Here is a 15,256-nt window from a genome sequence, read left to right on the forward strand (position 1 = left end):
TCATGTTTGGCACATTTGCAGTTAGAGGCTCTCAATTAAACAAAGAGATTATTCACAAGTACGTTTATACTGTATCTTTAATTTGATGTCTTTCAAAATTTCCTGCTCTTGCCTTCTATTAGTGGGTTTGTTAAGCATGTGGGCATAACAAATATTTTTAGGATCCTGATGCTCTAGTTTCATGGTCCCCTGGGATCACTGCTTTCTGGGAGTGCTTGAAAACGCTAAAAAGCTGCTGGAGGTCAGTGGAACGATCACAGAGAGGGAGGGGGAAAAAAACCCACTCAATTTCCTTATGAAACAGCCTTCTAGAGCAGACTTGTACAAAAATAAAGAATTGAATGAGAACATATGACAGTGAGACGTTGCAAAAATTAACTTGAAAATAAATGCTGTAAGGCAAGCAAACACTTAAAAACAGTAGAACAGGTTTTCCATTGTTCCATTTGACTTATTAATGACTTTGTAGTATTGTGAGTGATTGTGTGTGTGTATATATGTATATATATATATATATATATATATATATATACACACACACACACACACACACACATTGAGAGCTGTGCGCCTTAACTCTCAGTCATCTCCGGTCTGAATGAGCAGGTTTGCTAGGTGCTATTTGATGTCGGCCGCAGTCTGAATATTCCCAATGGAATCTTGTCTAATTATGCAGAATGGAGGCTGAGTTTAGTGCGGAGTTGGACGTGTGCCCAAGTGTCTTCAATAGGATTTGCCTCCCTACCCACTGATGGAAAATTCTCTTTGTTATACTGTTACATAGTGGGCTGCCTTCTTCACAACCCCAGTGCTTGATAATGATCCCTTTTCAGCAGTCAGCTAATTATTGCAATTGTATTAAAAAGTAAAATAAAAATAAAAAAATCACAGTTGGAAGGGAACTGCCAAAAACTGTGCATCAAAGCGAGACAGGGTAGAAAAGGCGCAGCGGTACAGCAAGCATTGGCTCAAATATCTTTCTGAAATAATTTTCACCGTAAAATGAAAATAGCAGCACTCCAATTTGATCAATGACTGTGTTGCTGTTTTAAATGTTGACCTCTTTTATAGAAAAGCATTATTTTTAATTGCTGGGAATTGTGGGAAGATATATTTGTTTGACAGTCAATTATGAAGATCTGGTTGAAATAAAAGAAAAATAAACATGAAAAAGCCAGTTAAAAACAAACAAGGTGCCCAGAAAAACACCGATTATATATCTGTGCATTCTCCTATCTCCCCCTGTTATTTATATGCTTATGTACGCTGATGTACATCATTTTGTATAGCCTGAAGGTTGAAACTGCTGTTTGGCATGCACATTAGTCATCACTTCATATTGTTGTGCTTTTTCCCTGCCAGAAGTACTTTGATACTAGATACTTCCCTTGCCATATACTGTGGCTGTCATTCAGAATAACTAAATGTATCAAAAATAATTGTAATCTAAAATAAAATATTATCAGTAGTTATTTATCAGGGGAAAAAGAATCGGGGAAATTCCAGTTTTAGAGCACAAATGTGGACAGAAGCAACAAGAATGCGAACAGAAAAAAATAACATGTATTTTGTATTATTTTGTATTATATACGGTCATTTGTAATTGCCCGCTCTTTGAAAAACACCCTATTTCGTCTTCCTGTTGGTGACATGCGCTGAGACTTTAATGAGTCGGGTTTTTTTCCCATGAGGGAATAATGAAAATACTAGAGAAATAATCATCATCATCATCATCATCATAGAACCTGTATTAATTGTGTAGGCAAGACTTAAAAGTAACACTTAACAGTCATGCAACTTGACAACTGCTTTGAAAATGTATAAATAACGCAGTCTTTACCATCAGTTTCACAAAATTTCCCATTCTAAAAGATAAAAACAACAAGACAATATCTTGTTAGTTTTGACAGCGATGATCACCCAGAATGCTGCCGAACAGCATACCTACAGTGAAGCATGGAGGTGGTAGCATCCTGCTTTGTGTTGTTCTGTTTTCCTTAGCTGGAACTGAGGCGTTTGACAAGGTGGGTGGAATTATGAACAGTTCAAAATAGCAGTTAGCATTGCCACAAAACACCCAGGCTACTGCTAGTAAGAAAAAAATCTGTACAATAAAAGGACAGGAAAAGCTAACTACATCAGCTGAAATGTATATGGGCTTGATTGGAGTCACTTTAAATGGTGGCAGGCTTGCGCTCACTCCCCATGTAACATGAGTTTTAATGTGCTTGGTTAATTCTGAACACGGCAACAACCCCAGTTCTAGCGGGTGCGCGCACTTGTGCAGTTTATTTTTACTTTCCCTCACAAAAAGAGTTCCCTTTTTTCAGTTGAGCTGTACAAGTTATAGGTCACATTAATGGTAGACAACGTTTTGATATGTTTGATCTCGGCTTCATTTTTTTTTTACGTCACAAAAACCTTGAAAAGGGGTGTGTAGACTTTTTATATCCACAGCAAATGCCTTGATGCTCACTGACTTAAACTTTAGCCAGGCATAGTGAGGTCGAGCATCCAGTTTTGTAGTTTTGTGTATTTTTCAAGAATATGTTGAAATTCTGACTCGTACGACATCGGGGGCAATTGACTCTACTGTTTATCCAAATGAGATGTTATAGAGACAAAACGCCAAATAAAAAAAAAATGGAAAATACGTCAAATCAATCCACCAATCCTTGGCTGAGCATCTCTGAGTCTCCTCTATCCCTCCACAGCTCCAGACAGTCCAGACTTACACAACATGGCACATTTCCCAAAAGCTCTCGGCCGTTTCACTATTTCCCCCTTCATTCTCTTTCCCCGTTTCTCTCTGACCACTGTGAGGAAGAAGGCTGGAGGTAACTGGCCCCGCGCCATCGTTTTTAGATCCACTGTGCTTCTAATTATTGATGAAAGGCTTAAAGATGTTTATCGCTGTGACTTTGCAGCGAGGGGCAGGTTGACAGATACCTTCAAAAGGTGGTCTGGTGGGGAGGAAGACATGAAACCATCATTGACACAAATATTTCCCCTGCTAAAGTCAAAATAGCTCACGTTGACTGATAGAGCTCTGCATTATGTAGAGATACTGTATGTGCAGGCAGATGTAGAGCAATTGAAGTGTTGCGTAGCATGTTTTAATGAGGCCTTTAGAGCCATTCCAAAAGAATCACGTGCGTAACGGTTGCTTTCTGACGCCTGCGCGATCTCGGCTGTTTGCTCATTCCAGCCTTTGTGAGAGATCTTCCCTCTGGCTAGGAGGATAGGTTATTTATAGTTGGCTCATTGTTGTTGCTGTTATGGGACAGTGTGTCCTACTTACATTTGGAGCTCATATTACATTAAAGCAAGTGTTGATGTCACAGCTCAAGGAATTGTTCTCCCCAAGCACGGTGAGCCTCTTTGGAGGGCACACTTGGCTGTCAGATGAGGGTTTACGAGGCTTCACTTGAAGGCACCACAGGGTGGATACTAGTGCCGGCAGGTCCGCTTGCCACAAATATAGGATAGGAAATCGACCTCCTTCAAAGATGTTGTGTTTATATCTGTGTGTGCTTACATTTTTTCGCAAGTCACGTCAATTTTCTATGTTAAGTTGGATAGCGTCGCTGTCCTGTGAAAAACTCTGATGTCCAATTTTGGGGAAAAATAATTATCAATTAATTTTCACGGTGGTCGACTGGTTAGCACGTCCGCCTCACAGTTCAGGGGTTGTGGGTTCGATCCCGGCTCCGGCCTCCCTGTGTGGAGTTTGCATGTTCTCCCCGTGCCTGCGTGGGTTTTCTCCGGGTACTCCGGTTTCCTCCCACATTCCAAAAACATGCATGGTAGGTTAATTGGACACTCTAAATTGTCCCTAGGTGGGATTGTGAGTGCGGATGTTTGTTTGTCTCTGTGTGCCTTGCGATTGGCTGGCAACCAATTCAGGGTGTCCCCCGCCTACTGCCCGAAGACAGCTGCGATAGGCTCCAGTACGCCCCGCGACCCTTGTGAGGAGAAGCGGTATAGATAATGGATGGATGCGATGTCTTTAACGCGAAAACACCATTCACGTAAAAATAAGAAAATTGAAAAAAAATGGGCATAAGTGTTTTTCACAGGACATCGACGATATGCTCCACGTTAACGCAGTTCCAGCCAGACTTCTGTGAAAAGCGTAATCGATCACCCAAGCACTTGATTACGATTGCATGTTAATCTGAGGTTATTTCAGCATGACTGCTGTATCTTTTCTCATGATTCGTGTGAATGGTACTTGTCAGAAATATATCCTATTCGCCACCATGGAGGTGATGATTACTGACTTATAGCAACCCCGTAACGTGCTTGGCTGTACTATTAGCCAGCCAAAGCTCATTGCTAGCTAGCTAACTATCACCAAGCTCGCCTTTACCTCCGACTACCCGTGGTATGTGATATTGCCAGATGGATGGATGTTATAAAACAGTTAAATTTTCTGATTCAAATTCCCTAACCAGAATACAGCATTTGAAGTCCCTTTAAAGTGAAAACAAAATGTCTTATATATTTGTAACGAGTTTGCCAAATTTGAATGAATAGTAAAATTGCCAAGTAAATGAAATCAGTCTTAAATATCGTGAAAAATCGAGGGCTTGTCCGCTAAATGCACTGAAATCCCGATTAACTTTTAGCTGTCGATCATATGCCTACACTTCACTATATTGTATTTTTGAGCCACGAACATATATCCACTTAACAATAGAAAGCTCAGGGTTTTTTACAACTGTTTTTTACAACAACTATTGAACTACATATCTGGGTGATATTTGACAAACAACTCTGCCAGCTACAATCAGCCAGCTTTAATTTGTAAACTGGCCATTACCTGCCAAAGCAGCAGGAGGTATGGTGGGGTGACATAGTCAAACGTAAAGCAGAAATAGTCAAATGACAGGCTTCTGGGCATTCTACTCTCCGATAGCTGTAACGTATCCCACCGAGTCTTCAAGAAAAGGCCCCACGATGATGAGAGGAGCTAGCTGACAGCTAGATGTGTGTGCTAACACGCTTCCGTACGCCACGGCAGGCTCTTCCAATACGATACCGCCTCACTCTGTGTTGTCATGTGTTGGTCCACATAACAGAGACACCTCAGGGGAAGTTAACCATCTATAAAACACAGCGGCACACGTGATTCAGCCTGTGGCCCACGCTAAAGAGCACATTTGAGCACGTACTCCCTGCTAGTTACAAACCACACAATTCTTTCTTTACAATTCTAAGGACAGCCAGAGCTGAGAAACAAACTCTAAATGTCAGAACTGTGACGCAGGCATGCTAACCACTAGGTCTCCAAGACCAAAACAAACTTAGTACATCATACATTGACAGAATAGAAGATGACACAACGTGTATAAACTCCATACATTTTGTGTTGTAAAACACTGCAATAGCACATGATGTGTACCGGCTCATGACGATTGCACAGTGAATTTCAACGTTTTTAGATGAGCACAAAAAAACAACAACAACAAAGAGCAGATCAGCCTTATCATTGATAAAGATATCCATGATGCCAACAAAGCTATCCTGTAGGATTTTGTGCCAGGATGGTGTGATTAAACAAGCAGAAGTCCCAAGTTTTCCTTATCGTATATATATACTGTAGTACACATTCTCCAATGTGCACTCGCAGCGAGCAAACACTCGGTGTGACTCATGTGGGAAAACTGCAGTTCACCAAGGAAACAAATATGAGGAGGCTGTTTAATTCCCGCTCCAGCCTGAAGCATAGTTGACTTCAAACAAGGAGCAACAAATAACAAACTCGCAATCATTTTTGCTTGCTTTAACACTATCCTCTAAATGAAAACCATCACGTGGGAGTTCACCAGGATGCACTTGGACTACCAAAATAGCCATAAATCCACAATAGAAGAAGAGATGGAAAGAATAATTAGGAAAGTTGGCTTGCTACCTGCTCGAGAATGGAGTTGATCCTGTTCACCTCACAGTCGACAAGGAAGCGTTTTTCCTGCCGGCGGTCCATCTCTTCGATGATGCGCCGATACTCAGTGGGGTCCACGATGTTCCCCACTGAGCGAGCTGTCACCTGCCAGTTGTTAGCCACAGCCGACTCCATGATGGCCTGGAGGATGGCAAAACCTGCAGGAGGAACACGGGGCACATTTAGCTGCAACGACAATGATTACCTTTGAAACCTCATCCGTTTTCTCACTGTGTTTAATATGAGTCCTTATTTGGTAAAACCTTTCATTAATCCTCTACTTCATGATTTCATTCAATATTTTTAAGTCTAATTTTCTTTGTGTGATGATGAGCCCCAAAAAACAACAACAACATATAAGCAACCATACTTGCACTTATGGTGTTTTTTTTTTTAAATAATCTGTAAACCATTTATTTTCAAAGGTAATAGTGTGAGATAAAATTGAATTGATATTCATGTTTTGGGATCATAGTACATCATAGCATATTTAAATTGTGTTGTATATACTGTCCTGTATTGTATATACACGTATTGTACATTGCCTATTTAGCTTTTGAAATATACAGTAAATAAGCAGCTTCAATCAAAAGTGAACTTTGATACTGTATCTCTAAAAAAAGCAACATTTATGACAAAGATCATCTCATTGGTTTTTGCAGGTGCACCTAAAAAAAAGTGGCAGCTGGGTGTCTAATCTGCCGTCAAAATGCGGAGCTGAAGAAGCACTTTAGTGAGCACAATAGGGGGACAGTAAGTGAGTGGCAGGTTTACTTTGCAGCGCTCAGTGGGATCGAGTGGGAGGAATCAGGTGAGTCACATAGAAAGAAGAGCTGGTGTTCATCTGGCTCAGCAGCAACATTAAGTTCACAGAGGCGGTTCAAGAGTCATGGTCAGCAGTCAGATCAGCTCACCGAGCATCTTATGAAATATTTGCTTTGTACTTGTGTGCGTTTTTAGCTTCCACAGTCCAAAATCAGTCTTGTTAGGTTGATCAGGCAATGTGTGATAAGTGTGAGAATGGCAGACCACCTCGTAGAGCACAAGATGTTATTTATTCATGTACAGCATCGTATTTTACTTGTGGGTCAAAGGAATGCGATTGTTACAAACAGTGACTGATTGACTGCAAGCAAGTAGGTCACTGCCACATGCCTGAGGCCTTGGAACTTTTTTTTTTTTTCTTTAAGTGGTCCACATCAATTCTTGTCGTTGTGCTGGGAAAAAAAAATGTGACACTGAAATTACACTTCAAGCATTAACTCTCATTAATGTTTCTACAATACAAGAAAGGCTTACTGTGTTTTACATATTGTTGTTGACAACATCTGAATGGATGTCAATCATCACCAAAGGCTGTCTACTGCATATTGAAAGCTCTCTGCAACACTGGCCAGATTGCATACGGCTATCACGGCGACTTACATCAGACGGCTAAAGTGCATTGATCCCAAAAAAGATATATGCGTGCACAGTCAAAGCAACCGGCAACTCGCTAGTGGCCCTTCCTGATGGATGTGCCAGCTGATCCATTCCCAATAAGCCATCAGAGCATACGGTAGGGGCTCAGGTGACATGATGGCTGGTGACCTTCAGAGTCACGCATTAAGCAACTGGCTCTCCAGTCAGCTGTGGCCTTTAGAGACAAGTGCATCTCGACGGGCAACGCCACATCGGCTGCTCGAGAGGCGCAGGAGCGTCCACGTGGCTGACTCTCAGGGGTTTGTGGATAAGAGGCTGATGGCACCAAACTGGTCCTCAGCCTGACATCATTCAAGCAAGTCAAACAGTAAAAAGTAAAAAAAAAAAAAAAAACGCAAATATTAGTGGTGGAAGACAAGCGGAAAGAAAAGGCTGAGTCTCTCTAGCCCGGATATGCATAACATTTGAAATGGAATTATAAATGACTTCCATAAGAGTGTTGATTTTTTTTCCCCCGACACTAAACTATACTCAGCAGGATATTTTAGTCTGAAACATTTGTTCATTTAAGTATGAATAAAATACCAAAAGACACACACAAAATAACTGTGAACTCAAAATGTCAAAGGCAACCAGCCAACGTCTCTTAGTGAGTATTAGAGCTGTTGTGACTTAACACTCAATGAACAAGTGACAAAGTCTTTTGGTCCTTCTGGTCTTTTGGTTGACTTTGTAAACAGATGGCACCTTTTACAAGCGCCAGCCGGCAGGACGACCATCAAGGACATTTTACCAATTCAATTATTTGGCCCTGCCCTGAAAAATAATGCAGAGCCAAAATGGAACATTGGATCATTTGACAAGGCTGAATAGCATGCTAAAGAATAGCATGTAGGGAGCATATTGTATAATACCCTATATACAGTATATATAGCTAGCTAGGTAGCTAGCTAGCTAACGATAGATAGATAGATGGATAGATGGATAGATGGATAGATGGATAGATGGATAGATAGATAGATAGATAGATAGATAGATAGATAGATAGATAGATAGATAGACAGATAGATAGATAGATAGATAGATAGATAGATAGATAGATAGATACACCCCACTGAGCATGGTTCTTGAAGTCAATAGTGCAGTACGTGTAGTGCCAATGTCTCATCTGTGACTCAGTCATCCTCCCGCCTCCCTAGAGGAGGTGACCTCTTTAAAATCCTAAAGGAGCCATCTGTACCACGTTGTGAGCCTTACATCCAAGAAAGCCCCCACAAAGAGCTCTAGAAATATCCAAACTGGGAGACAGGAATGGTTTTTTAGCAGCGAAATACTTGTTGCAGTTAGTGAAAGGACATTAATGAATGCCTAATGATCCAGTAAGAGAACGTTTATGTGTGCAATTAGCCTAAAAAGGCAGACTCCAAATGCGGCGAACAGCAGCTCTCTACTCCAAATTAGATGGAGTGCACCACTAGCCGCTGCCACTCCTGCCAGCGCCCCAAATGAGAGCTCATCAAACACATCATTCCTGATCTAACAGCCGCTGTGTATTTGCTAACAACGTGTTGAGCATTTCGCACCTCTGCTTCCTGTTTGCGGCGCTGTCGTGTGATCATTGTCAACTTGTAAAATCAAATGGACAAAGAGATGCGACTAACAAACAAAGCGCTCTTTCAAATGTAATGCAACCCTTTTCCCGCTCACTCTCATCCTCTCTGTTCTGAAGAGAAGAAAAACAAAGTTTTCTCTTGACGCGAGCAGGGAAGCGCATGTCACATCAATCTCTTTCATAATGCATAAAGACGTCTGCTGTAATGGCTTTTCGTTATCCTGAAAGCAATAGTCCTGAAATAGATGAGGGAAGAGAGACGGCGTAAACTCAGCAGAGCTTCACAGCAAGGGGGGGGGGGGGGGGTCTTTAATAGTCACCTGCTTTCTTAGAGCACTGAGCTTGGCGCAGATTGCATGCGATGAGCGGGAAGGAAAGGAAGGCATGAAATTCCTGAAGGAAAAAATAAAAAATAAATAAAAACACGGGTTTATTTGACAGCACGGCTGACAATGCGCGGCCCTCTGCCCCATTGCCTGCTTTGCGACGCAGGCCGGGCACAAAGGCTTTGCTGACTCCTCTGTTCCTTCCTTCCCTCGCTCGCCGCCTCCGTACGCTTTAGTTTACTCCTCCACTGCGTTGAAGACGCAGCCATTTGTGTTGCTGCAAAGACGCCGGGACAACCAGCTGAGAGATGGAAAACAGTCGGCCCGAATTGTCATCCTTACTCCCGGCCTTTGCTGAACTGAAGCAGCGGGAGGGAAAATACTTTGAAACGTCAGCAGAATTAAACCAGGGCTAATATGGAATATAAAAATGGAAAGCTTCTATACATGCATGTGTCTGTGTGTGCGTGTGTGTGGGTATGGTGTGTGTGTGTGTGTGTGTGTGTGGTATGGTGTGGTACTCACTCATCTCATGCATATGTGCACAGCCCCCAGGTCAGGATCTATGGCTTGCGTACACTTTAAATGCATCACTCTCAACCAACTATTGTGCTGATTTCGCAAAAAAATAAATAAAAAAATAAAAAAATAAGCCTATCTTCTCCTCTTCCACCCTCTAATAGGTGTCTGGATATGTGTGACCTGAGGCTCTACTCGGTTGCCAGCCTTGCGTAAATGGTCCACAGATCATCACACAGCCTGCAGCAGGAATTTCTTTTAGCCAGGGTGTAGAGATGATAACAGTGGTTTTATATTTCATGCCCCAGTAACCCCAAACAACCCAACCACCGCCCCCCCCCCGCCCCCCTGCCCCCGACAGCAATGATGTACAATAGTACAACTGACAGACCAAACTTTACACATTAACACAGATAATAATGATGGCCACTTTTCAGTCACATTGTCAATTATACTGAAAAATCATTTAAACAGTGTTTTGCGCCCATATTTTATTATATAGTACATAGAAGGCCATGAAAAATAAATACATGTAAAATGTAAATCTACAAAGTACATAGACCAGGTCTCAGATCTTAAATCAATTGTTGTGTTTATATTCCCCTTTAGTGTAATTTAAAAATATTTGCACTGTCTCATACTGATTGGTGAGTGATGTCAGGTTGAAGTATCATCAATGGTCCTTACACTAATGCAAACTACAAATGACAGCGTCTCCCAGGCTTACATTGTTGAATAAAGACTAGAATAAAGAACTATCATGTTGATAGTTCCCATTTGTTATTAGAACAAAAGTGGAGCCCAGAGTTCAAACTAAACACGGTGAAGCAGAATTTTACTGCTATGCTGCAAACAAATATGCTGCCCACAGAAATTAAGTCAGACTTAGGTGCGGATGATACGATTAAGCTCCTTTAAAGCATTTTAAAATCGTTTAAAATCTTTTTTTTGCCTGCAATGTATGTTCCTTTAGTAATTTTAGGAAGCCATTTTATTTTTAATATCGTATATGTTTCTTTTTAAATGTTGCACTTTTGATCAGGTGAAGTATATTTCGTTACCTTGTATATGAAATGTGCCATATGATTAAAGCCGCCTTGACTTGCCTCGACCAATGCAGCCGTCATCTCCAAAACGGACATCATACTGCACCTTGAAACTGCATTGCAGTAAAATGCAGAGCAAGCTCATTGTTTGCTAAGCAACTGCGTGTTGCCTCTGGACAAGCACATGCATGTTGACAGCGCTGAAGGCAATTCACAGAGCCGGCTGCGTTGGGAACTGTCCGCGGTACTGAAGTTCACCAGCATCGCTGCACCGAGGCAAGACCCTTTCAAATTACACAGCAGCTGAAGCAAAAGAAATGACAACAACTGTATTAGTGCTACTGCCAGGTTGGCAAGGCGTTTTGCAATGCACACGGCCGGCGTTCATATCAAAAGTCGTTCGAGGGCATTTAGTTAAATGCCCAGCCCAAATATGGCTTTTTGTGTGTGTGATTTGTTTTCACACAATAAATCAAAAGGTCAAAGGTTGCGTGTATATGCAGATGGTCATCAAAGCTAATTGAAAGGACTCTAAAAAGAAGCTGACAGGCACATCATCGTTATGTATCATATTAAATGCAAGAAAAAGGCCCAGTAAGTGTTATTTAATGAAATAGTCCTTTGTGTGACCTTGATTTGTTTGTAAAAGTAGCTTTCTCATCTGCATGTCTTTGTTTTGGGGCCCACTTGAAACTGATAAAAAGGCACCATTGAGTCTCTACTCGCTTTTGCTGTCACAGTTTTGTCCTTCTTTTACGCTACCGTGTTTATGTGCCACACAAGAGTCCTTGAAGAGGGAAGAAAGAGACTGAAGAGTGGGGATGATGAATCTCTGCAGCAGCCCCAATATTATAAACTGGGATAAAAATAGTGTACGCAAGATGGAGGTTAGGGTCCAATCTCATTGATATGTGTCCATATCCCATTGAAGGTGCACTGAAGTGTTTACAGCATGGAACAACTGCTTTGAGGCATTCCCACTTTCTGTTAATGAGCCTGACTGCCGAGTGCAGCTCTTTAGCAGCATGCAATTAATCTGACGTTTTCTTCAAGAGACCAACGTTGAATGTAAAGTACTTTACTGTATCTACCATCCCAGCGAGTGCTGCTTGATGGAGGGGGCAGGACAATGGCGTCAGGGTTGTTTGATTGTTGCACTTCATTACAAGGGCAACAACAAGAAGCGTGGGTGGAAGGCAACGTTACGGATTTTGACATATAGCAGAGCGGCACAATGGGCAGGAGATTTTCCCTGCGTGTTCTCAGTACTCCAATCTGAAAAATGCGGTCATCGGCAAATTAAAAAAAAAAAAAAACAGACACCATACGATAGCATTTGCTTCGACGACAAAACGAAGATAAGACAAAAGTTCAATTAAGGTGCAAAACAAATGAACAACTGGATGAATCAAATGTTCCTTCAACTAAACCGAAACAAAAGTGAGGTAATTGCTTTTGGCAATAAAGAGGATTGCTGTTATTATATCCTTCAGAGTCACTGTCTTGAAAGCCCGAGTCCAAAACCTTGAGGTGCTCACCGAATGGCTTAGGTCCCCAATCCATTAAACAAATGCTCATGTAATATAAACCATAATATAAAGCTTAAAACCTAACAAGACGCGACCCTGCAGTTATGTTACATGAATTGCTGTTAAAGTTTGACAACTTCCGACTGTCTGTGAAGCCATGAAGGTATACGTGAATGCGATTGGATGAAAGGGTTGAGGGGGTGGGGTCAGTGCGGGGAAAGTTCACACGGCGACTTGACAACGCTACATCGATGGCATCATCGATTAATCGACATCGACACGACTATCACCACCTGAGCATCGACTTTACAAGAAGAGCTTTATTTTTATACAGAAAATATGAAACCTTTCAAAGATCTTCTGTTGTTTTTTTTTTTCATTTATGTTAACGCTATTATTATCTAACGTAGGCCAACGATGATGCTGACATGAAAATAAAATGCAGATGCAAAGCTATGAGGCGTATTTTAGGATGCAGTGAAATGAAACTGCTCATTATGATTCTGGATTAAGTATAATTTGCAGTAAATCAGATAAGCATTCATAAACCTGGCAAGGTCCCACTCGAGTGGCCAGCTGGTGAAGACCAGATGTTGCCCAGTTCGAGAGGTCTTTTTTTCGCCGGCGGGCTGTTAAATGAGGACATTTCAAAAGCCCGTACAATCACCACGAGCAGATGACGTCACACTGCAGCAGATAAACGCGCAACGCTTCTCTCGCCTTTTTATCAAACCGCTGTCTTGAGGAGAGTGCCTGTCTAAGTTTCCTCTTTTTGCCTCACTTATGATCATCAAACAGTCAATTGTCGCGGTGAGAAGTGGGCTGTATGAAACAGCACCGAGGGGGGAAAAAAAACAAAAAACCAAGCTCATTATTTGCGAATCATAGTTGGCGCGTCAGTTCCTTTCAGATCAGCCGCAGACTGCTGTCACGGAGAGACGTCGGCAACATTAACGTTCGCTTGATACGCTTTGCGTTTTGAACTATATATTTGGAAATTGAATGTGAAGTTCATACATGAATACATTTAATGGTTTTGTTTTGTCATGCATTCAAAATGCAATTTTACAGTGACAGTTTTTGGTGGCGATTAAGCCTTCAAGCAATATTTTTTTGGGAAGTCATTTCATGGAGTGTGACAAAGTGCACTTGATTACAGTGGGGACTGATTCCTATTTAACAATGCTTTTCATTTCAATGCATGATCGTATACAGCAGGTATTTGCTGGCAAAGAGCAGGACTATAAAAAAAATCGGGACACGAGTATTGGGTCATTAAAGCAAATGGAAGTGAAAACAGAGGAAAATGTGTATTCGATAACCTCCTTTGTCACTTCAATGGGATCAAAGTTAGAAGCCAGTCATGGGAATTATTAATGCGCGTATGTGTGAATTTACATAAATTGGAAGAAGTGGACATTTACTAATTGCAGTCATTAACAGAAAACATTTTACAACATAATTTATGACCAAAACAAGCAGATGTAGTACAGGGTATTCAGAAAGTCACCGGGCACTTGATTAATATCACGATATCTCGATATCTCGTTTCAATACAGTATGTACATATGTATTCTATATTGAAATGTGTGTTTATAAAAAAAAAAAATGCTAACAGGTGTAATATACCTATTACAGTAAATATATCGAATCTTTATCGGTATGTTCAGTCATTCAAAGTCATTTTTAATCATCATACTGTTTTGCATGCATGTCTTCTCGTGACAAAGATTTTAATCATGATATTATTATTCCGTGGGATCTGCACCGAATACCTCTTCATCTCACTAACACATTCTGGATCATCCCGAATGGGATTGAGGAGGTTAGGACTCCAGTTCTTGCGCGCTAAACTCGTGCTGCAGTCACGCTGCAAACAGAAAATGATTTCCCAAAACCATCTGGCAGCGCCAAATTTTTGAAAATGTCTTAAGACTTAATGTTGTTTGGGAACGAAGTGGTCTGGTCTAACAGCTGGTTGATGAATGCCTAAGTGTTTTGTCTCAATAATTTCGTCCCCGCATCCGTACAGAAACGGAGCTTTCCGCTCATCCCGCTCCTGCCCCCTTCCTCTTCCTCTTTGATGAAACTCGAGCTGCCATGTGAATGAGCGGTGACCGCGTTGCCGCAAAGGCCCGACAGGGAGGAGGCGGCCGAAATAGGAAGGCTAACGTGCCTCTCAGTAAACACAAGCTGTGCGGCATGTGGGAATCCATCCTAAGATGTGGTGTTTACACTGCGTCTGGCTGTGGAGTGCTAAAGATGGCTGGCCAACAAAGTCGCGCGACCGGGAAGAGCGATTGAAGGCCGAATCATGATGCACTTCTGAGAAGGATGATTGTGCTCAGGGGAGGTTACGCACTCCTTAATCATTTTGTCACTGTCGCGCCAGCGGCCTGATTATCAGCTTCTGCAATCTGCCACGGAAAGGTGTCGGCCAGCTCAATGAAACAAACGTCCCCGCCCACACAAATTTCAGATGATCTTTCAAACGAGTTCGAACGTGACTCAGTTTTGGAGCGTTAACGGGGGTAGGAAAGGGTTTGGAGAAAAGTGATTCTGCCGTTCTGCTGATGTTACCAAATATCTCTTTGAGAGTCAGTTGCATGAGTGAGAAGATGATTAGACGCCCACCTGAAAGGGAAATATGGAAAGTGAGGCGGGGGAAGCGATGGAAAAAGGAGTGCTCTTGTCCTAGAAATGCTCCGTGTCAGTTTAAAAATACTTGGAACATGCACTCGTGAACGCGTTGGCACATTTAGGAGCAGAATGTTCTAGATGTAACTTTAGGGGGGCTCAGCACCTAATCGCAATGTAAAACAGACAGCGTGTTGCAATTAATACATTAATAAAAC

The 15,256-nt window shown here is 41.7% G+C and overlaps 1 protein-coding gene across 6 annotated transcripts in view; it reads right to left on the minus strand.

The window, feature by feature from the left end:
- The window catches only part of LOC147133219 (glutamate receptor 3), a 56,805-nt gene that overhangs the window by 26,563 nt on the left and 14,986 nt on the right, over positions 1 to 15,256 (minus strand). For all 6 annotated transcript variants that reach the window (XR_015081851.1, XM_086012432.1, XM_086012431.1 and 3 more), the window contains exon 4: positions 5,918 to 6,105. Coding sequence is in view for 5 of the 6 variants with exons in the window: in XM_086012432.1 (XP_085868558.1) it covers positions 5,918 to 6,105 (188 nt within the window). In the remaining variant the exon portion in view is untranslated. The remainder of the gene's footprint in view (positions 1 to 5,917; positions 6,106 to 15,256) is intronic.

The sequence above is a fragment of the Filicampus tigris genome, chromosome 17, assembly GCF_054856515.1.
Source record: "Filicampus tigris isolate MCC_2025a chromosome 17, RoL_Ftig_1.0, whole genome shotgun sequence".
Taxonomy (NCBI): Eukaryota; Metazoa; Chordata; class Actinopteri; order Syngnathiformes; family Syngnathidae; genus Filicampus; species Filicampus tigris.